Source organism: Sorex araneus, chromosome 1 (genome assembly GCF_027595985.1).
Source record: "Sorex araneus isolate mSorAra2 chromosome 1, mSorAra2.pri, whole genome shotgun sequence".
Lineage (NCBI taxonomy): Eukaryota > Metazoa > Chordata > Mammalia > Eulipotyphla > Soricidae > Sorex > Sorex araneus.
Genome location: NC_073302.1, coordinates 314,184,291 through 314,198,246, shown reverse-complemented (window position 1 = coordinate 314,198,246; position 13,956 = coordinate 314,184,291). Strand labels below are relative to the sequence as shown.

Genomic DNA, 13,956 nt, shown 5'->3' with positions numbered 1-13,956 from the left:
CTGAATGAATTCAACTAGTAACCACTTAGTTTTATTTTGCTTACCTACTTTTTTCTTTAAGATGTAAAATTTGGTCATTTGAAGAAATGCTTTGGTTGCCTCAAGTATTTACTACGTTTTGAAAGGAAAAAATAAAAATAAATGAGTGTAGTGGACTTAATACCTATAGCAAATGGGCAGTAATCAAGTTATAACTTCAGGAGTAGGAGAGAAGACCCAGACAAGCGTTTATGAATTTTTCTTCTTCCTTTGGCTTTATTTTAGGGCTGCTGGTTGGCGAGCCTGTTAGGGATAGTCATTGTGTTTTCAGAAGAAAACAATATTGATAGTAGCAGAAACAAGTGAAGTTAAAAAGCTTATCATTCCCTAGAAACTTCTCTTTGTGACTGCAAAAATAACATGAATGCTAGTAAAATTTTCAATATTTTCTAAGGATTTAAAATAGCAAAAATATAGGGAAACTCAGTTTTAATTTTGTGGGTATTTTTCTAGAATTTGGAACAGAGTAATTGTTAAGTCTAAAATTTTGGAAGTTATATCCTCTTTAAAACAATCCATGCAAACTCTAGTTACTGCTCTGTTGTCTTTACCAACATAAGTCTTGAGTTGTGTGACAGTTATCTGACAATTTTTTCCTCCTCCTGTCTCCTACTTATATTAATATATCTGGCAGACATAGTTTTTGTTTTGCTTTTGGGCCACACCCAGTATTGTTCAGGAGGTATTCCAAGCTCTAAACTTGGGAGACCATGTGGTGCCAGTGATCAGGCCTCCCAACCTGTAAAGTTATATTGAGCTATCTCTTCAGCACCCATATTTGGTTTTTGACCAAATATTGAATATATAATTGACCTTTCTGTTAAATCAGACAGCAAATGTTTTCTGAGAAATAAATGTCTGTCTTTGCTTGGAGAAGAAGGAAATTGAATTTGGAAGAAAGTTTGGAAAATTTGGGTAATTTCAAATTTTAATTGCTATATTTGAATTTACAAGGAAATATAAAATAAGCCACATTCTTTTTTTTAGGTGCTATCAGCTGCCTCAGCTGCAGGTGTTTCTGTAGCTTTTGGTGCACCAATTGGAGGAGTTCTTTTTAGCCTGGAGGAGGTAGGTTAAAAAAAATCTGGCAATTAGAATTATGTCTAATTATCATGATAATAGATTTTGGCATTCTTTTATATCTTATAGCTAGAAGAGTAGACTGTTTTTAAATCTTAATATTTATTTTCATAGATTTTTTTACTTGTGCTTACATAAAAATAATGTTCCCTTGAGAAAAATCTTTTTAGACTCTTATTGATGTAGAAATTTTAGTGATTATTTAAAAATTAACTTTGTTGGCACATTGAAAAGAATATTTTTTTTTTTTTTTTTTTTGCTTTTTGGGTCACACCTGGCGATGCACAGGGGTTACTCCTGGCTCTGCACTCAGGAGTTACCCCTGGCCGTGCTCAGGGGACCATATGGGATGCTGGGATTTGAACCCGGGTCGGCCGCGTGCAAGGCAAACGCCCTACCCGCTGTGCTATCTCTCCAGCCCCGAAAAGAATATATTTTTACCAAAAAGAAAGTATTTGAATCTACCCCTGTTGACTAAATTTTAGCCTGTATAACCTGGGTTTTTAATCTGAATTATTTTCAGTTCCTGAATTGTCTATTTAAGTTTTTCTTGTGAAATTGTGGTTTCTTTTTGCAGTTATTGATACTTAAGGAAATAATTTTAATCATCAGTCGAATTTTTTATTTGTTTGTTTGTTTCTTGGCCACACCCACCAATGTTCAGGAGTTACCTGACTCTTGTTGGTGCTTGGGGGACCGTATGGGATGCTGGGGATTGAACCTGGGTCGACTGTGTACAAGGCAAACACCCTACCCTCTGTATTATATTGCTCTAGCTCCATCATTGGAATATTTTGGTTTTTTATTAGTGGTTGAGGATCTACCCCACCCTTTATTAAAAAAAATCATTTAATATTTTAAAATGTGTCTTTTTTTTTTTTATAAAAAGTCCTAGTTTATTTAGTTTTTTGCTTATTTTTGTGTTGTGTTTTGTGTTACCCACCCAGCAGTATTTAGGGGTTACTTTGGCTCTGCACTCAGGAATTACTCCTATTACTCCTGGTGGTACTCAGGGGAGCATATGGGATTCCTGGGCTGGTACCCAGGTCGACCACATGCAAGGCAAGCGCCCTACCAGCTGTACCGTTTCTCCAGCTGCTGTGTGTGTGTGTTTGTTTAATGTGGAAAGGCAAGCTAAGTTTTTTTTATTGACAGAAACTGGTGATGGAACATAGGACTGAAGATGAAACTTTTTGAAAATAAAATAGTATTAGGTATTTCAAATGGTTATCAGGCATTTATGATAAATTGATACTGCGAATTTTTAATTATGACAGTACATTCACTACAATAAAATCACTCATATAAATTCTAACTGCAACAAATTTTAGAGCTCTAATACCATTTGAGTTATAATTTGTTAAAAATTGGTTAAATGAATGAAACCATTAATTTTTTTCTTTTTTCTTTTTAGGTTAGCTACTACTTTCCTCTTAAAACTTTATGGAGGTCATTTTTTGCCGCTTTAGTGGCTGCTTTTGTTTTGAGATCCATCAATCCATTCGGTAACAGCCGCCTGGTTCTTTTTTATGTAGAATATCATACACCATGGTACCTTTTTGAACTCTTTCCTTTTATTCTTCTCGGGGTGTTTGGAGGGCTTTGGGGAGCCTTTTTCATTAGGGCAAATATTGCCTGGTGTCGTCGGCGCAAATCCACCAAATTTGGAAAGTATCCTGTTCTTGAAGTCATTATTGTTGCAGCTATTACCGCTGTGATTGCCTTTCCTAACCCATATACGAGGCTCAACACCAGTGAACTGATTAAAGAGCTTTTTACAGACTGCGGGCCCCTGGAATCCTCTTCTCTTTGTGACTACAGAAATGACATGAATGCTAGTAAAATTGTCGATGATATTCCTGATCGTCCAGCAGGCCTCGGTGTATATTCAGCTATATGGCAGTTATGCTTAGCACTCATCTTTAAAATCATAATGACAGTATTCACTTTTGGTATCAAGGTAAGTACTGATCTGAGATGATTTTTAAATATTTCTAGGCATGTTTGGAACATGTATGTGGAATAAGAAATGAGATTTTTAAAGACAGTTTCATGAGTGTAGGGTAAGGAAGTTCTTATCTTTTATGTTTAATTTTAAGCAGAGGCAGAAAGAATTCCATAGGCTATGTTGTTGAGCATGCTATGGGTTGCTGGATAGCAGATCTGCTCAGAACATAGCCAACATAAGATGACTAGTGATTTTGTTCTGGGTATTAGGAAATAGTTTAGGAAGTAGCTTGCTGGGCATGGTTTGCTTCTGGTTTCCCCTGTGCTTGTGGATGACATGGCGAGGGTACCATCCCCCAAACAGTCTTAGGGCTAGCACCTGTGCTGGGATGCTGCAGACAACTGGGGCAGGAACAGCTGGACTCCTGGAACATCTCCAGAACTTCTGTGTTTCTCTCCCAGCGTGTTGGTCTCAGGTTCTTACATGTTTGCTCAGGGTTCCAAAACCAGTGTCCCGCAAATAACATCTCTAACCTGCCAAAGCCATGCAACATGGTTCTGTTACATTTTGTCTGTCTCCACCAAGGACCCCTTTTTGCCTGAGGAACTTTGATGCCACCCTGAATATATAGTTTTATAAAAACAGGTATACAAATAACATATTCACTGATAACCATAAGTCATTTTTTAAAATTTCATTTATTTTGGCAATCCCCATATTAAATTATGCAACCTCATCTGGGGTCACAGCCCACAGATTAAGAAGCTTGGAGCATACATTTCTACCCACGTTCGGGGTAACAATGGACCTACACCCTGCCTATTATTTGGGAGCTTCAAAATATTTGTGAGGAAGGTTTTAAAACCACTTGTATTAGTTTTCTTTTGCTACTATAATATAAATTCAGTGTGAAAGCTTGAAAACTCCACCAAAATGTTGTTATTAAAATATTTTATATATCTAATACATAGTTTTATTATATGTGTGTATATATGTATGTGTATACATCTATGTGTGTATATTTATATTAAAATAGCTTTGGAATTAGAAGTCTGAAACAGTTCTTACTGGGCTGAAATCAAAGTATTGACAGGGTTTTGTGGCAAGGAAGCTCAAGGAGTGCTTTTGCCATTTCCAGTCTTCTTAAGTTGGTGGTTTTCGACTTTTTCAAACCTACAGTTTCAGTTGATCAGTGATTGAAAACCACTGCTAAAGAGGCTGCCTCCTCCTATTTTAAAAGTCAGCAATGGCTGGTCTAGTCCATATTTTATCTCATCATTCTTTACTCTTTTCAAAATTTCTCTTCCACATTTAAAATACCCTCGTGTTTGCCTTGAACCCACCCAGATGATTCAGCAGCATCTTTTGTTTTAAAATCAGCTGACTAGCAACCTTTATTTTCTCTGCAACTTTAATTTCACCTTGCCTTGTATCATGATGGATTTCTAGGTTGTAAAGATTAGGAAAATGGGTATTTGGGTGTGCTGCTATGTCATTAGATGTTCACTTTAAAGTAGATGCTGCAGACTCAGAAATTAGTAAGCCTTTGAACATCATGCCTTTTCCCATCAAGGATATGACAGCTGGGTCATCTTTCTTGGAACCTTGAGTTGACAAAAGTTATAAATAGTGTGCAAACCATGCACACTAGCTCTTGATAATCTACTAATATATTTTTTTCGTGTTTTAACTGTCAGTGACATATATTTGGGAGCAGATGTGAGCTAATCATTGGTTTTTTTAGTTATTACACTTGTAGTTCATGTAATAGTGAATGTTTTTACTTAGCAGTAGTATTCTTTCACAGATGTAAATTGTGTGGGATACCAGTTGTTTCAAGGAAATTGGAGTAGTCGATGTGTGAAAACATAGTCTCTTTTAAACTGCCATCTTCCATGTTTAGTCCACTGTGTATCAAGAGTTAGATGGTAGAACAGCCTTGAAAGTTAATTTATTTTTTAAAAGCAAACAAAGAGCTGTTGCTGTACTGTTCTATTAAGTTGGTTTTCTGTAAACCCTAACATTTTTGTTTTGTTTTATTTTTGGACCACTCAGGAATGGTTTTGCACTCAGGAATCACTTCTAGTCGTGCTCAGGGGGACCATCTGGGATGCTGGGGATTTAACTCAGGTTAAAAATGTATAAGGCAAGGGACTGGAGGAATAGCACAGCGGGTAGGGAGTTTGCCTTGCACGCGGCTGACCGAGGTTTGATTCCCAGCGTCCCATATGATCCCCTGAGCACCGCCAGTCGTAATTCCTGAGTGCAGAGCCAGGAGTACCCCCTGTGCATCACTGGGTGTGACCCAAAAAGAAAAAAAAATGTATAAGGCAAGTGCTTCACTCGCTGTACTATCTCTCTGGCCCCGTAAATCCTAACATTTTTATTCTTAGCTTCAGGGACCCAGAGGCAGTTGGCAGTTCTTTAATACTCTAGACTCTAGTACAAAACCTGTTTCAGTCTCTCTTATTCTTTTAATAGTCTTTAGCGTTTTGTTGGACTGGAGCCATAGCACAGCGGGTAGGGTGTTTGCCTTGCAAAGGCGGTCGACCCGGGTTCGATTCCTCCATCCCTCTCGGAGAGCCTGGCAAGCTACCGAGAGTATCCCGCCCAAACAGCAGAACCTGGCAAGCTACCCATGGCGTATTCAATATGCCAAAAACAGTAACAGCCAATCTCACAATGGAGATGTTACTGGTGCCCGCTTGAGCAAATCGAGCGATGAACAGTGGGACGACAGTGCAACGACAGTGCTACAGTGTTTTGTTGTTGATGTTTGGGGGGCTCATTTCTTATAGTGTGATTACTGGAAAGATTTATTTCAGACTGAGTTAATTCTGTTTTTTGTTTGTTTGTTTGTTTGGGTTTGGAGGTGCTCAGGACTTATCCTGGCTCTGCACTCAGGGAGTCACTGCTGGGCCAGGCTTGAGGGAGCTTATGGGGTGCCAGGGATTGAACTTGGGTCAACTGCTTCTAAGACAAGTGCCCCAACCTACACTGTACTATCTCTTCAGTCCAAATGGATTTAGATTTATGAAAAAATTCTTTTTCCATTTCACCGTGAAGCACTAAAATCTTGCTGTGAGATTGGCATTAAGGAATCCCCGGGTCATTTCTCGTTTGATCTGGAGAATGGCTGGTTACTTTCTAACTGAATTCATTGAATTGTCAAGTTGTTGTTATAATGATTTCTTTGCATTAGTTTTATTCTTCTATAGGAATTTGCAATATAAATTAACTGTGAGGAGGATTCTCTAGACTAGAGGTTGCTAACACCCAAGTAGAAGATCTCTGTCTCAGTGAGAATTCTGTTGTTGCAGGTTCCATCTGGCTTGTTCATCCCCAGCATGGCCATTGGCGCGATCGCAGGCAGGATTGTGGGGATCGCTGTGGAGCAGCTTGCCTACTATCACCACGACTGGTTCATCTTTAAGGAGTGGTGCGAGGTGGGGGCTGACTGCATTACACCTGGTCTTTACGCCATGGTTGGTGCTGCCGCGTGCCTAGGTAATGTAACTGTGCTCGTCTACATTGGGATGTTTGTGTCTGTGTGAAGTGTGGGGGGACCCGGGTAGGGGAGAATAAGCTACAGGATTGCTCTAACAGAGATGAAACAGCAGTGAAATTGATGAGTGATATAAACTACTTGTTTTCCTGTTACCTGTCCCTGAGTGTTTGTTAATGTTAGCATAAAAAAACTTCAGTGGCCATTACTATCTTTTTTAGTAGCACATAATACTTTGTGACAGAAAATTTCTCAGTACAGGATAAGCTTAACATTTAAATCCTGTCCAAGGAGAGGTTTTTTTTTTTTTAAGGCTATTCAGTTACCTTAATAATTCAAGTGTGGCTCTAGGTTTAGCATTTTAACAAGCTTTCAGGGGAGGGGTCTGGATTGGGGGTGTGGCTTAGTGACAGAACTCCCTGGGTTCGGTCCCTAGCACCTCATAACAACAACAATAACTTTGATTTGGATTCTTTAACCCAAAGGGATTTTTAATTAGCTTTAATAAAAGATTACCAGTTCTCCTCCATCAAAGAACAACTTATAGGGCACTCCCTTCCTCCCTTCCTCCCTTCCTCTCTCTCTCTCTCTCTCTCTCTCTCACACACACACACACACACACTCTCTCTCTCTCTCTCTCACACACACACACACACAATATTTCCTTAAATAAAACTATTTTAATTCACTTAAAACAAAAAAGATATTTTATAGAAATTACATAAAAAAACAGACTAGTGAAAGAAAAGCAAAATGACTACATTTGCTATTTAATATTCCATTTATTGAATTGGGGGGGCATGAAAATAATTATTTTCTTTTTTGTTTAAAATCTCGGCTAAAGGGGCTGGAGCGATAGCACAGCGGGTAGGGCGTTTGCCTTGCACTCGGCCAACCCGGGTTCGAATCCCAGCATCCTATATGGTCCCCTGAGCACTGCCAGGAGTAATTCCTGAGTGTAGAACCAGGAGTAACCCCTGTGCATTGCTGGGTGTGACCCAAAAAGCAAAATAAAATAAAATAAAATAAAATCTCGGCTAAAATAGTAGAAGAAGAAAGAAAGAAGAAAATGGGGGAAAAGTCAGACTTTATTTTATAATATTGTTAGTAATAGACTTTTCCCCTGTGGGTTAGAATTATATAATTACTGTTTTAAAAAGTGTAGTAAGTAACAAATGAAAGTAAAAGACAGAATCATTTTCACCAAAACAAGTATTGAAGTGCTTCACTTTCTGTCTAGCACTGTGTTACATGCAAGGAGTGATGAAGAAGTAGGTGCACTATTTAATGATTTCACAAGGTATTGAAAAAAATCTGTGAAAATTGTTAGGAAGCTATGGCTAGGAAGAAGTACTAAAGTAGTTCAGGAAGTCCAAAACATGGGTTTTATTTTTAAAAAACAGTGGAATTTAAAGGAAAGAACTTTGTTGCAAAAGTATCTAAAGAAAAAGGAATTGGGATAGAATGCATTTAGTATTCATGACTCGTTGAGGAAGCTGATAGTGAAGTAGAGCATCATTTTTGAATACTTGGGAAGCAGGTTTGATACCACAATAAATGTCAGGATGGTTTCTGATTTGGATTTGTTCAGATCTGTGGTAGAGTCCTGCCTTTGCTATTTTTAGCTTGCTGACTTTGGGAGGGTTCTTTTATTACTTTGATTTTTGGAATAATAATCTACAATTGTTTTGAGAATTATATGAAATAAAATGCATGTAAAGCCGTTAGCCTAGTGCCTAGTGAAATAAGCGCTTAGTTTACAAATAGAAACAGCCTCTATACACTGACTCAGACATGCCTGGCATAGAGTAGAGATGCAATATACAGTAGGTTCTTTCTCCCTTCTATTTTTAGGTTAAGGAAGCGTTTAAGCTTAACACAGTATGAACTGGCGAGCCCTAGTAGGTTTTTGAGCAAAGAAGCAACATGGTGAAAGTAGTACTTAGGAAAGCTTAACCTGGGAACATGGCTTATAAAGTGCATTGAAGGTAATGGGGCCTGGAGTCAAGGAGGTAAGACAAAATAGCATACAAATTAAGGAACAAAGTCTAAAGGGCCTGGATTAGGTGGTAACAAAATATTAAGAAAGGTAATATTAAGATAGGTAATTTATAGAACAAGTACTAAGGTCATGTAGATGTTGGGACAAGTTAAGTGATGAACCAAACCAAGTATATATTTCATTCTTCTTGACAACCTAGATATTTGTCTTGGTTGATTGAAGTATATATTGAAGTCAGGGAAGGAGGAATGGGGAGCTCTTGGGGAGGAAGAGGAGTTTGATTTTAAGTGCGTGGTGTTTTCTGTGACTGTGGGTTATTCAGCAAAATAGAAAAAAAAAACAAGACACAACAATAAGATTAGAGTATGCGTAGTTGGAGACTTGGGACAGATGTAACAGTAAGGTTGAGAGAAGCAGATTGGAAAGATAGTATAGAGATGCTAACTCAGGATACTTTGGATAAATAAATAGGTGTAATTTCTAAGAGATGGAGAGCTTACACTGTAAATACAAATCACAAGACATCAAACTACTCATTTTGAAAAAAATTCAGATTAGAAATATATTTAAATAATATTTTATCTATATAATTTAACTTGTAAACTCATAGTAAATAAGATAGTCGTGGTAAATACTTTTACCAAATTTGTACTAAGCTTTTTATAAGGGTGAAATTACAATTTTGCTATAACAGTATACCAATATGACAAACTTATTTTTTGTTAGCCAGCCATAATTTTTTTGATTTGTTTTGTTTTTATCTTTGACCACACCTGACAGTGCTCAGGATTACTCCTAGCTCTGCATTCAGGAATCATAACTGGCAGTGCTTGGTTGACCATATGGAATGCCTGTGATTGAACTCGGGTCGACTGCATGCAAAGTGAATGCCCTACCCACTGTACTATCATTCCCGCCTCCAGCTATGATTTTTTAAAATGTGGAGTAAATGGACTGGAGCAATAGCACAGCGGGTAGGTCATTTGCCTTGCATGCAGCTGACCCAGGTTCGATTCCTCTGTCCTTCTCGGAGAGCCCGGCAAGCTACCGAGAGTATTTGATATGCCAAAAGCAGTAACAACAAGTCTCACAATGGAGACATTACTGGTGCCTGGTCGAGCGAATCGATGAACAACGGGATGACAGGAGTAAATAGGTTTTAAATATTTTAATTATCTTTTGTTTTAAATAGCATTTCTCTGTATCTTATTAAAATAGTGATAAATTTTTTGAAAGGGTTAGTGGTTTTGTTTGTTTGGTTTAGTATATGGGCCAGATCCAGCAGTGCTCAGGGCTTATTCCTGGCTCTTTGCTCAGGGATCATGCCTGGTTGGCTCAGGGAAATGAGCTGGGGTGCTGGGAATGAGCTGGGAATATGGGGTGCTGGGGATCAAATCAGGGTCGGCTGTGTACAAGGCAGCTATCGTATCCACTGTTATCTCTGTGGTTCCAAGGATTAGTAATTTTCTGTAATATGATTTTTCCTAAGTTCTGTTTACAGTTTTGTGTTCAGCTGTCTAGTGGGAAAAATTCTACTAACATATGTGTTATCAGTGTAGACTGGTCCTGATCTTTGGTGCTTATTTTTTTCAGGTGGTGTGACAAGAATGACTGTCTCCCTGGTGGTCATTGTTTTTGAGCTTACTGGAGGCTTGGAATATATTGTTCCCCTTATGGCTGCCGTAATGACCAGTAAATGGGTTGGAGATGCCTTTGGTAGGGAAGGCATTTATGAAGCACACATCCGGTTAAATGGATACCCATTTTTGGATGCAAAAGAAGAATTCACACATACAACTCTCGCTGCTGATGTCATGAGACCTCGAAGGAACGATCCTCCTTTAGCTGTCCTGACACAGGACAACATGACAGTGGATGATATAGAAAACATGATTAATGAAACCAGCTATAATGGCTTTCCTGTTATAATGTCAAAAGAGTCTCAGAGATTAGTGGGATTTGCCCTCAGAAGAGACCTGACAATTGCAATAGGTATTTCTCTTTGACAAAATAGCACACGTGTGTATTTATATATGTCTTTTCATGTGTATGATCTAGATATTTATTTTTGCAAATTACCTATTTTGTTTTCTGATTTGATGTTATTAGAGACAAGAGTCTGATTCTTTTTCCCACTCAGATAAACCTCACAAAGTTGATATTAGTTATAATAGCATGTAATATGAGGTCTAATCAAGTGCCAGGCAGTCACTAGTCACTAACTGCAGTCTTTTTGTTTTTTTGTTTTGTTTTATTTTTGGGCCACACACAGTGGTGCTCAGGGGATACTCCCAGCACGTTGCTCAGGTGTCACTCCCAGTGTTGCTTTGGGGGACCATATGATGCCCGGGACTGAACCTAGGCCTCCCAGGTGCAGGCCACGTGCAGTGGCTCTTGACTTCTCTTCTTTACCTGATACTTCTGATATATTTTTGTATTTTATAATAGAGTTGATTTATTTTTGTGTAAGTTATTGAAAACTCCACCATCTCAGTCCCTTTCATATCAAATCCACAGGGTTTTTCTTTTTTTCAAACCTGGATTTAAACTTATTAACTTATAACATCTAGTTACATAAAAGTATCTAAAATGAAAAAGTAACTGAGATTTTCAGTCAAATGGAAAAAGTTCATATCCGGTATAATACCAACATTACTTAAACTATTTAGGTGTTATCCATGCCATAATACTCATATCTTATCTAAGTTAAACTTTTCTTTATTTGGGAGTGGGGGTTTGGGTCCCACCCAGCAATGCTCAGGGGTTACTCCTGGCTCTGTACTGAGGAATTACTCCTGGTGGTGCTTGGGGGACCATATGGGATGTGAGGGATTGAACCCTGGTTCTTCACATGTATGGCAAACACCCTACATGTTGTGCTGTCACTTGGCCCCAAGTTAAACTTTTCTGAGGAAGGAATTTGGTCCTCCAGTTCCAGGCATTAAGTAACATTAGGTACAGGCTGACTTCATTTGATGACGGATTTCTTTAAAAGTAATATGCTCAGTTTCGACAGGCTTTAAAATCTTTTTTTTTTCTTTTTGGGTCACACCTGGCGATGCACAGGGGTTACTCCTGGCTCTGCACTCAGGAATTACCCCTGGCGGTGCTCAGGGGACCATATGGGATGCTGGGATTCGAACCCGGGTTGGCCACGTGCAAGGCAAATGCCCTACCCGCTGTGCTATCGCTCCAGCCCCCAGGCTTTAAAATCTTGTATTCCAAATCTACTTCCTTGGCTCCCAAAGTTAGAAAACAGCTTCAGTCCCAGCAAAGATAATTGTTTTATATAATTCAATCAGTTTTTTTATTTACATGAAGAAGATTTATTTTTGGTAGATTTGAATTCTGCCATTATAACAAGTAACTAGTTTGCTTAATGACTTTGTTCATTTACTGGTTAAAAAGGGGGCAGGGAGTGAAGGAACCAAAAGTTGTAGGATGTTTCTGATTTTTTTTTAAATGCTTCTTTTTTTTAAATGGGGTCTGAGAGAGAGTTTAGTGGTTAAGATAGTTGTTTTGTTCTCCCCATCCAAAATCTCTTTAATAATTAAGCACATGGGCTAGAGAGATAATAAAGTGGCTGAAGTATTTGCTTTGCATGTGACTGACCCAAGTTCAACCCCTTATACCACATATGGTTCCTGGAACCCACCAGGAATGAGCCCTGGTACCATTGTGTGTGGCCTAAAAACCAAACAAAAATATCGAGCAGCTTTTTTTTTTTTTTAAACAACAACAGAAAATCAAGCAGAGTTATCCATTTTTTAATTTTGATCTTTATCTCTTTTCAGAAAGTGCCAGAAAAAAGCAAGAAGGTATTGTGGGCAGTTCACGTGTGTGTTTTGCACAACACACCCCATCTCTTCCAGCAGAAAGCCCTCGGCCCTTGAAGCTTCGAAGTATTCTTGACATGAGCCCTTTCACAGTAACAGATCACACCCCCATGGAGATTGTGGTGGATATTTTCCGAAAGCTGGGTCTGAGGCAGTGCCTAGTAACTCACAATGGGTAAGTTTGGTCGAAGAAATCAGTTCACGTATTAAACCATCTGGTCCTTTTTAGTGGAATCTGTATGTATTGTTAGGCAAAGAGTAAGTTCTCTCCCAAGTGGGAAAGTCTGCGTTCAGTGTGATTAACTTCAGGATCTATCAGACTCACACTTAACAGAAGAAAGGACTTTAAAGTTGCTAAGAGGCATATCTCCACCATATACATTGAATTTAGATATTTTTTCTCCCTTTCTTAAAGGAAAAGTACTTCTTTTTGATGGAGTACTGCATAAGTACTTTTCTTCTTTTAAGTCTTCCATTTTAAGAATATGCTTTGAGTACAGTAACTTCCTTGATATTTTTCTATTTACTGTTTTGTCCCTTATTTGTCATGTAGTGAAGGAAATGATAATATAATTAAAATGAGATGGTATTTAGCTAAATACCACCTTTGCCAAATCTTTGTTTCCCACTTTTCTGCCTTCTGCATACACAAAGCTTTTTACATAAACCACTCCTGAGAAGTGTACATTCATATATTTAAAGTGTGTAAATTGATTAGTCTGTTCTTCTGCCTTTTACACACAGATTACCAGTATTTCTTCAGGAGAGAAATAGAGAAGAGTTTTGTCTGTCAGATGTTAATGGGATTGTGGAGATAGAATGCCACAATCCATAAGACAGGAGCTGGAGTATAGTACAGCTGTTAGGGTGTTTGCCTTGCACAAGGCCAACCTGGGTTCAATCCCTACACCCCATCTAGTCCCCCGAGCACTAGCAGGAGTAATTCGTGATTGCAGAGCTAGGAGTAACCCCTGAGCATCACCTGAGCATCAACAAGTGTGCCCCCTGCCAGCCCCCCTTCAAAAACCAAAACCAAACAAATCCATAAGACAGCACTTTCCAGCAAACCAACTTGGATTTGATTACGACTGCTCTTCCCTCTTCTGGGATCTGGGATCTGTTTTCCCTCTAACTATCTTTAGTCCTCTTTATTTCCATGATATTACATTCCCAGGAAGTACTTAGGAACTTTGCTGAAGACAGCAGAAACAAGGAGCAGAGGGTGTTGTTCTTGGATCTGTAAACTGGATGATTAATGCTCTCTGTCCTGAAGCAGGCCTAAATACTAAACACGTGGAGAATCACAGAAAGAGGGTGGGGGCTGGGGTATTCCTTAAAAACTGATAAACAGAGTTTGGATAAAGCATAATTTGGGTGACAAAAACAAGTAAACTCTGTCTAGAGAAGGAGGAAAGCAACAAAAGTAAAGTAGTTTGCTTTATGAGCACTTTATGTTTCTCATTCAGCTTTGCAGTACCTCAGCAGTGACTGGTAACAGCCCTACTCAGCTGCAGTAATAGAAGTTCAGAGAGGTTGAAAAGGGCCC

General features: G+C 38.6%; 1 protein-coding gene across 5 annotated transcripts in view; it reads left to right on the top strand.

Annotated features, from left to right (window-relative positions):
• The window catches only part of CLCN3 (chloride voltage-gated channel 3), an 87,051-nt gene that overhangs the window by 63,592 nt on the left and 9,503 nt on the right, over positions 1 to 13,956 (top strand). For all 5 annotated transcript variants that reach the window (XM_055123702.1, XM_004610375.2, XM_004610377.3 and 2 more), the window contains 5 exons: positions 1,027 to 1,107; positions 2,534 to 3,079; positions 6,388 to 6,574; positions 10,168 to 10,566; positions 12,369 to 12,585. In XM_055123702.1, the coding sequence (XP_054979677.1) occupies positions 1,027 to 1,107; positions 2,534 to 3,079; positions 6,388 to 6,574; positions 10,168 to 10,566; positions 12,369 to 12,585 (1,430 nt within the window). The remainder of the gene's footprint in view (positions 1 to 1,026; positions 1,108 to 2,533; positions 3,080 to 6,387; positions 6,575 to 10,167; positions 10,567 to 12,368; positions 12,586 to 13,956) is intronic.